General features: G+C 33.4%; 1 protein-coding gene across 1 annotated transcript; it reads left to right on the top strand.

The window, feature by feature from the left end:
* The first annotated feature begins 9273 nt into the window (after nucleotides 1-9273).
* LOC105092088 (translationally-controlled tumor protein-like) lies at nucleotides 9274-9693 on the top strand. The gene has a single exon (XM_064486423.1). The coding sequence runs from the start codon at nucleotides 9274-9276 to the stop codon at nucleotides 9691-9693; it is 420 nt and encodes a 139-aa protein (XP_064342493.1).
* Nucleotides 9694-9933: the final 240 nt, after the last annotated feature.

Here is a 9933-nt window from a genome sequence, read left to right as displayed (position 1 = left end):
GAAGGTATAAAACAAACTTTCCTTCAGTGAGCTTACACCCTACTGACAGGAGACTGAAAATTACCAAAGATATAAAATGGACAATGTGTTAGATTCAGGGAAAGGGAAGCAGCTTCAGCTGGGAATGGAAAAGCTTCTTTTAGTTGATACTTGATTTCATCTAATGATGATAAGAAAGAACCCAGGAGATCAGTGGAAGGAGTGTTCTGAGCATAGAGAAAGTTAAAATATAAAATAATTCCTTTAAATATGTGTTAATGATATTTGCAAAGTGAAGAGCCATACTGGAAAAGATTTGTCATGATTTAGTAAATTTAAAGGCATGTACACCTCCCATGACCTATTTAGATAATTTACAAGAATATTCATGGCAGAAACATAAAAAATTAAGAAAAGGAAGAAAACAACTCAAATGTACATCAATAGTAAAATGGATAAATTATAATGGAGTCATGCATACAAATCTGAAGAGCAATGAAACACATAAGGCACAGATGTACATACCAACATATATGAATAAAGAAACTGTTTTGAAGCATAAATAATTTTTCAGAAAACTATATATAGTATGAAAGCATTTATATGAAACTTAAAACTGTTAACACTAAGTAACATTTTATTTAGGAATAGATGCCTTTGAGATGAAACTATCAGGAAAGACAAGGGAAATATTAAGATAAAATTCAGATTATGGTTATCTATGGCAACTGGGAAAGGAATAAAATTGAAGGAGGTACAATGGATTGGTAGTGTTCTATTTCTCCAGTGAAAAAGTTGGTAAATGGGTCTTTATTATTTTATAATTCTCTAAAATATATAGATAGTAAATATTCTCTTCTATGTGTGACTTTTCAAATAAAATGTTTAGGAATAAAACACAAGATAAATAAAAAAGAATTGGGATAAAAGTTACAGCATAGATATCTGTTATCTACAGAAAGCTCTTAGAACATAAAATAGAATTTCAGTGGCACTACTGGTCTTGGATGCAGTAGCATATATCATCAATTATTTTCCAAATAAGTATAAATATTTTTAAAAAGGATTTTAAAAAATCACTGATGATACTTTGTACTTGTAACAATATTCTTAAGTTTTCATCAATGTTTTTTATCATGATACTTGTAAGTCATTCTAAAATAAATATTGATGTTATAGCTAAAATGCACACACAAGAAAATAATATTTATCAAAAAATAACAACTCGTGTGTGTGCAAATATAAATGGTATTTTTAGTTTCAAATTTCACTTGTTCATTGCTGTAATATAAGAAAGTGATTGACTTTTATATATTAACCTGGTATCCTACAACTTTGCTGTAATCACTTTAATTTTTTTTTCTTTTTTTGATTGTTTTGGATTATCTACAGAGATGATTGTGCCATCTGTAAAGACAGTTTTATTCCTTTCTTCTCAATCTGTATACCTTTTATTTCCTTTTCTTGTCTTATTGCAGTAGCTGGAACTTCCTGTATAATGTTGAAAAGGAGTGCTGAGAAGTAACATCCTTACTTTGAGCCTGATCTTAGTAAGACAGTGTTCAGTTTCACACCAGTAAGTATCAAAAGTATTTACTGTAGGTATTTTGTAGGTATTCTTTATCAAGTTGAGGAAGTTCCTCTTCTATTTAGTTTACTGAGAGTTTTTATCATGAATGGGTGTTGGATTTTGTCAAATGCTTTTTCTACATCTATTGATCTATCTATATCAATTTATATGATTAAGTGCTTTATTTTAAGCTTATTGATATGATGGATTACATTAATTGATTTTTTGAAAGTTGAACCAGTCTTGCATACCTGAGATAAACCCTATTTGTTTGTGGTTTTTAATTCTTTTAATATATTGTTAGATTAGATTCACTAATATTTTGTAGAGATTTTTTGCATTTATGTTCATGAAAAATATTGGTCTGCAGTTCTTTATTTTCTTGTATTGTCTCTGTGGAATTTGATACTAGCATAATACTAGCCTTATAGAATGAATTAGGAAGTATTCCCTCTGTTTCTGTCTGAAAGAAACTGTAGAGAATTAGCATACTTTCTTCCTTAAAAGTTTGGTATTGATGTGTATTTCTACTATTTGAAATCTTACAAGACATATAAATATGTCATAAGGTAGAAAATAATGGCATTTTGTCCTAAAATAATCCTATAAAAATGGTAATGTCAAGGAATGTTGCTTATGTTAACAAAAATGTTAATTGTACTCAATTGTTTTTAATGATAGACCATTTTAAATTCAACTTTCTAGTTGGTAATTGTTTTTTATGTTACGTTAACTGACTTTAATTAACATCTGAATTACATAGTATACACCTAACGATGAGATGTGATTTGGCTCTTTTGCAGTGAAATATTCTGTATAAAATTCACAACATTAAAATCAGCAAAAGATTAAATTAAGATGTTGCTTTTAAGACTTTAAGCTTTTTCTTCCCCTCTCTTAGGGAATTATTTGGAAGGAAATGAAAGTATTTCAATTATTTCCTAGAGGGAAGATTTTGCTTCATAGTCTATAAAAACGTATGAATTTAGGAGATTGACTCACAGGCAATTAGAAAAATCCTTATTTTAATACTATGTAATTTCTAATTATGAGGAAATTGCATTAAGTTACCACATTATATTATGCAAGTTTATTATGTATAGTATATAAAAAGTGACTACAATGACCACTTTCAATATAATAATTACTCTGTTTCTGACCTTATTTCTCATCAGAGATGGAGGATTCTCTACGGGAAACTCAGCAGATCAATTAGTTTCATGTGTGCTCTGGATATTAACGAGGATTTAAGGGCTGTTGAAAGTGAAACTGATATAATAAAATGAATAGGGGAAAGGGCACAGCATTTTTCTATACTATAAAAGTAAATTAAATTTAACATTAAGTTTATTCCTCTTTTTACAACTTCTAGAAAACATGTAGCATTTTAAATTAACTATTGGTAATTTTTAATTAAAAACTATATTAAACACATTATTATTATTAATGTTATTATTATTACAGTAGAAGGGAGAATAAATTTATGCATATATTATTTTGTCTCCCAAGAAATTAAATTTTCCTTAAAAACTATACTCTTGCTTAAAAATAAAAACAATACTTTTAAAAAAGAGATTTAAAATTTCTACATACAATATCTCTCTCTGAAGCAAGGACTCTTTTTCAAGCACATTAACAAAATGACCCATGTGTGTTACCATCTCCCTGCATTCACCCCTACCACTGCTAGATCTCAGTATTTCTGAATCTGTTAGTCATGAGACCTTGGTTTTTCAGGCCCGACTTATATTCATCAGTTAATACATTTAATATTAAATTTAATTTAAATATTTTCTTGTCTAAGCAATAATTTTTTTTTCTTCAAACTACTGTTTAAAAAAAAATGAGAAACAGGGACAAAATGTTAGTCTTCCTGTGAATCCAGTCAGGATTCCTAGTTCGTAAGAATAAACAGACATATCTGCACGATCTAATTCACTAGCTGACAGGGAAAATATAGACTGTTATTTCTAGCCTACATTAGTGAATACATGTTATTTAAATGGCATTTTCCATTTAAATGATAGTAGAATTTTCAGAAGAGGAAAGAAACTATGTGGGTGAAGATATCATGGCTGGCATTTGGGAGACTGAAAAACTAAAGAGAATTTTTAAATCTTTCTCTGGATAAAAAGAAAATATGGAGCACTAAGTCTAAAAGAGAGAATGGAATTTTCTTATTAACCATGTGAACATAATACAAGGAAAACCTTAGTTCTTTAAAAAATTCTCAATCCAGGAATGAATACAAATCTTTCATTTAGACAGATTTCCAATAGTAAACAAATGCATGGGAGTGTCCTTAGTGTATATGTCTGTGACAAGCAGCTGCTATGGCCCTTCCCCCAACTTCCTGGTAGCCTACAATTTGTAATGCCTTCGAGGGAGCCTCCGAGGAGTGTGGAGGAGACACACCCTTGGACTTCGGGGTGTGGTCCTTTTGGGATGGGGAGGACTGATTCCTACTCACTGCCCAGCTCATCAGTCAGTGCTTACGGTCCAGGTTGGTCAGCTCTGCCCATCCATCGATGGGTAGCTAATCACCATGACCAGTAAAGACTGGAAGTGGAACAGATCCAGCAGCACCATTAATATGTTTATTGTTGTTTATACTGTAAAATGTAACAAGGGAAATCTACTTTTAAGTACCAAGGGAAATATTATCCATTTTTAATAGGATTTAAATTCCCTCTATGCAGTCACTAGGCAGTTAATTAACCAGGATTTAAAGATAAAAATTAACAATAACCTATAACTGTTGTGAATACAGGTATTTGGGAAACCTAGAGTAGCAAACCATCACTTAAATGGAAAACAAACCAACAATGAGAAAAACCAGCTTATCTTTTAGAGTGCAGGAAATAAACTATATCAAAACCGTTTTTAAAACCTTTCCAATTTTTGGCATATGACTGAAACGGTTAAATACTATAATGGTAGATCTAGTCAGGTAATACACAACGATATGAAGAAAGAAAAAGAAACACATTTTGGGAATCTGTTACTTAAATGTTGGGTTAAAATAGTGGGAATAAGAAAATGTAAGCAGAGCAATTTAGATCATTTCATTCAAAATAGAAGTGGGATAGAAAGTAGTAAACATCCCTGGGGGCCGGTCTAGAGAGAAACATGGAATAAAGCCCAGAGGAAAAATGGAATATAGCCTTCAGTCAAAATGGAGTATTGTGTTCTTTTTTTTCCTCTGGCCCTTTCCTTGCTAATACTGTAGGCTGTGCTTTTTAAGAAAACGAAAGTCAGAAACTCAGATTACATTTTCTACATGTAACACAGACTAAATTCCATTGTGGTAGACTTCAAATAGTGCCCACATAATTGAATGGTATTTAGATTGTTTTCCTTCTTCCTTCCCTTCTTTTCTTTCTGCCATTTATCTAATATTTAACACCAGCTAACTCAAATATTGTGTTAAGAGCTGGAAGATTGAGATTAGGTTACTATGCTCATTCTTTTTAATTTATTCTAAGCATGAGATTTTACATACTTACAAATCCAAGAGTCAGCTTCCTCTAATGTATTTTGGAAAGGGGGAGGCATATGTTTTCTAGAGTTATCAACATCCCACTTTCTCTCACTTTGAGACCCAACTTATCCAGGGGAGGAGTAAACCACATCACTTCCCCAGCTGTCACTCTTTGGGACAACAGACCTTGTGTATTAGGTTTATCCCTGTGTCATTCAGTTTAAAATAATAACACAACATAATGCAAGGTGTGCTTTGCTACTCCAAGTCCTGTCTCCTTCCAGTGTTTCTTGACAGTTTGGGGAAATAAATCTATTAATTACTGTTGGTTGGCTAATAAGCAACACTTGCATCAAACACAACAGAACAACAACTACACTCACACACACACACAAACCTGGAAGACAAGGGCAAGTTAGAAAACAAAGTCTAAATCTACACTGTAGGTGAGAAATTGTGGTCCAATCGCATCGAAATCAGCACTGCTGTCCTGGCCGGGGAGGGCATTCCGTCACCATCACAGCAGCAGCCGTTCATGGGTGACCTCTTATACTTTCACATTCTGTTCTTGGTCCTGTATGGACCCATTAGAAAGCCACACATACCTGGATGGTCACTTCTAACTCAAAGGCAAGAGAAGGTTTAAAGTTGAAGCTTATCTTTATTTTTTTATACCAGATGGTTTATATATATGAATCCATGAATATACATATACACTAAACACATATACTAATTATATATGCAGTGTTATAAAAGAAAAGGACAATGCCTTTTCCACCACAGAGAGAAGAACAATGAGTTCTGCCCAAGATACACTTTTCAGAGATTACACACAGGCCTTGAAAGAAGGGTAGAAACTTAAATGCCTATAAAACAGGAGAGAAGAGCCTATCACAGGGAAGGGAATGAATTCCTGAGAGATGAGAGAGATGAGAGATGAGGGGAAAGGAAGGCATCTGGAGTGGCTGGAAATGTGTAGGGGTGGCAGGGAGGAGTAACAGGGCTAAGGAGAGAGGAAGTTGGAAGGATAGAGAGTGGCCTCTTTCAACTGATGAGTTATGTCTTAATTATTAGAATTCAATTTGCTCAAAATAAGTATTTCATCAGCTATATCATTCAAACAAGTCAGTCATACAAAGTTCGATATTTTTGCAATGACCTCATGTGAATGTAGAGCTACATTTTTCTTACACTTTAAAAATGACTCAACATTAACAAGTTTCACTTTTTTTCTTTACTGATTATACCTTCATTTGCACTCACTTTCTTTAAATTCTCATTTCAAAAGAAATAGAGAAACAATTTACTGAGCTGAAGTTAAATTCCATAACAGACTACCTCAAAGGAATTTCTCTTATTACACAAAATTGCTTTGGGTAAAATGGTGCAAAGGTCTCATTCATTTCAATGAGCTTCTGCTTATTAAAAATAATAAGCATTATAATATGAGCTTTTGGTTTTTTAACATGGGGATTTTAAAATTTCCAAAAATCACAACACTTATTTGCAAAATACACTCACTATTCTTAAACAACCTTAGTTTCTCTTCACTTTAAAGTTAAATGCTACTGTGAATTCTATTGACTAAATTTGCTCCTGCGATATAAGGTGTAGTGAAAAGGATTGATAAATTACTTGTATATTACGTCACAGATTTTTCAAGAACAAATTGTCCTAATCAGTGTCAAATCAAGGGTGCCTGAGCAGCACCAAGTTTTACCTTGTCTGTGGAAATAAGGGGGTGCATTTTAGAAAGAAAACTTAAAAATGGCAATAGAACTGACAAAAAGTTGATCTGCTTTATATCAACACACTGCACTGTCAATTCTAAGTATTATGAGTAACAAAAATACGACTCCCTAAAATAATCTTATTGCTTTAATATATTTGCTGTAATTACTGCAAGTTTTAATTAGACTATATATACATGTGTATGTGTGTGTGTGTGTGTGTGTGTGTGTGTGTCTGAATTTCAAGAGAAAAAAGAAACAGAAGATAGGAAATACTTGAAGAAATAATGACAGAATTTCTAAAAATTAGAGAAACAGGTACAACTTTAGGTTGTAAAGACCCATTAGATTCTAAATGGAAGATTGCTGAGAGCTTAACAGATTTAGACAGCATAGTGAAATTTAAGAACATCAAAGGCACAGAGAAGTTTCTAAGTCTCTAGAGAGGTAAAATCAGAACACCTTCAAAAAGAAATATCCGACTGAACAAAATTAGAATTCCCAATTGCAACAATAAATGCAAGAAGGCACAGAAGGATTTATTTTTTTTTATATTGCATGGAGTAAATTATAAGTTTTATATCAAGAATAGCACTTAAATGTAAAATGAAACTATTCTTAGCTATATTGTCACACATTGACCTTTCTTGGAAAAACCAACTGAATGATTAACTCTAGCAAAAAGAGCATTAATGCAGTGAGATTTATATAATTAGAAATAAATAAGTCATCAAAATGCTTATTCATAATAATAATTGTATTTATTGCTAACATTGAGTGTTTATTATGTGCAAGGAACAGTTGGAAATAATATAATGCATATCAATATTCAATATTCATACTCATCACACCCCTATAAGTACTATTGTCATTCCCAATTCATAATCTTTTAATTTGGAATTGAATTCCAGATTACATCAATATACATTGATTGGAAGGGGCAAGGAGGAATGACCTGTCATTTGGCATTTTACAAAGGTATGTTTGAGAATAAAATATAGGCATTGTTCAGTTTCAGATATCAATGGGGAAATTATGCATAAAGATAGATTAAATGTTAAAAAAGTATAGAAAAAAACAGAATTATAATTTTTAAAACAACAGAAGAAAATTTGATCTTCCGCTGGATAGAAGTTCAAGAAAAAGGGAAGCCGTATACATATCTGTAAGTTCGGAGAGATAAGTCTTGATACAACAATAATCGTTATAATTTTAAACGGGCTAAACTCACTAGCCAAAAGACACATATGTGCCGATCAGCAATTTCTCCCTGAAAAAATTCAGCAATGTATTTTCTATAAAGTGTGCTTAAAAAATGGTACAGAAATACTGAAAATAAAAGGGTAGAAAAAGCTATATAATGCATGCACAGTGACAAGTGCTAGACTCTCAAATATAACATCAGAGAAAATAATTTTAAAATAGAAAAATCAGTAAAAATTGTAATTACATGCTGCCAGTGAAACAATGGATCAACTCATCACAATAGTGATAGTGTATGGCCATAATGTAGACTTGAAATAGGCAAAGAAACAAGAAGTGACAAAAGGAAGAAATAGATAATTCAATAAATAAAGCCATACTTTTAAAATTGAAGTATAGTTGATTCACAATATTGTGTTAGCTTCTGGTGTACAACAAAGTGATGCAGTTATACATATGTGTGTGTGTATATATTCTTTGCCATATTATTTCCCATTATGGTTTGTTACAAGATTTTGAATATAGTTCCCTGTGCTATACAGTAGGCCATTGTTGTTTATCTATTTTATGTACAGTAGTTAGTATCTGCTAATCCCAAACTCCTAATTTATCCCTCCTCTTCCCCTTTCCCCTTTGATAACCATAAGTTTGTTTACTACACCTGTGAGTCTGTTTCTGTTTTATAAGTAAGTTCATTTGTATATTTTAGATTCCACATAAAAGTGATACATGTTATTTGTCTTTGTCTGACTTACTTCACTTAGTATGAATTCACAAATAATATGGCATTCTTGAAAACCAACAGATGAAATTTGCAGGAAATAAAAGTACAAGAGCTGTGAATAATATGATTAATAAGCTTGATATAATATATGACTTTACACATCACATAAGACAATTTTTTACAAAAAAAAATCACATCCTATCCTAGCTCCCAGGAGAATCATCAATACATGTCAAAGAATTAATTTCTAGAAGACTATGTTCTCTGACCAAATATTTGAACTCAGAAGTTAATAACCAAAATAATGCTAAAATCCCCAAACTACAAACCCTACTAGTGAATACATGAGAACTAGGTAGAAGGAAAAGCTTTAGCCCACAGGTACATGCTCCAGTGGCCCCAGAGTTATCTCATGCAATCAGATCCTAGCTGTGCCCAGGCTTTTTAGCAAAGCAGAGTTTAAGAAGAAGGGAAACTGGCTTTTCCGCCCACTCCTCCCTACCCCCGAGCGCTGCTCCAGCCGCACTATGCTCACTCAGAGCTCCAGCTAAGCTAGCGCCACCGTCATCTCCCTCTAGCTGCCATCATGATCATCTACCGCGACCTCAACAGCCATGATGAGATGTTCTCCGACATCTACAAGATCTGGGAGGTGGAGGGGGGGGAGACGGGCAGTAGGTCAGAGGGTAACATTGACCACTCTCTTGTTGGTGGAAATGCTTCTGCTGAAGGCCCCGAGGGCGAAGGCAGGGAAAGCACAGTAACCACTGGTGTCTATATTGTCATGAACCATCACTTGCAGGAAACCAGCTTCACAAAAGAAGCCTACAAGAAGTACATCAGAGATTACATGAAGCCAATCAAAGGGAAACTTGCAGAACAGAGACCAGAAAGAGTAAAACCTTTTATGACAAGGGCTGCAGGACAAATCAAGCACATCCTTGCTAATTTCAAAAACTATGAGAGCTATGAGTCAAAATCCATCTTTGGAGAATGGGACTGGTAAAGCATATGCAAAGTATCAGTCCGAACTAATTGGACTGGTGTGTAGGGTGAAAGCTGTGTCCTGTGTGAAGGAAAGTAAGCCAACTGCTTGTGTCTGGGGACCTAGGCACTGAATCAACTTTGTACGTTGAGTCAGCACATGGGGAGATGGATGCTGGGGCCACAGTCACATGGTATTTTCAAGTCTGGAGCATTCTGCAGAGGATCTGTATCCTGGGTCTCATTAGCTGGAAAATCATTT

This window comes from Camelus dromedarius, chromosome 6 (assembly GCF_036321535.1).
Source record: "Camelus dromedarius isolate mCamDro1 chromosome 6, mCamDro1.pat, whole genome shotgun sequence".
NCBI lineage: Eukaryota > Metazoa > Chordata > Mammalia > Artiodactyla > Camelidae > Camelus > Camelus dromedarius.
The sequence above is the reverse complement of the archived record's forward strand: the minus strand, read 5'-3'. Positions and strand labels throughout refer to the sequence as shown.

Bases quoted from the DNA above. Each gene is read 5' to 3' on its own strand.
- LOC105092088 (XM_064486423.1), top strand. From the start codon at position 9,274: ATGATCATCTACCGCGACCTCAACAGCCATGATGAGATGTTCTCCGAC.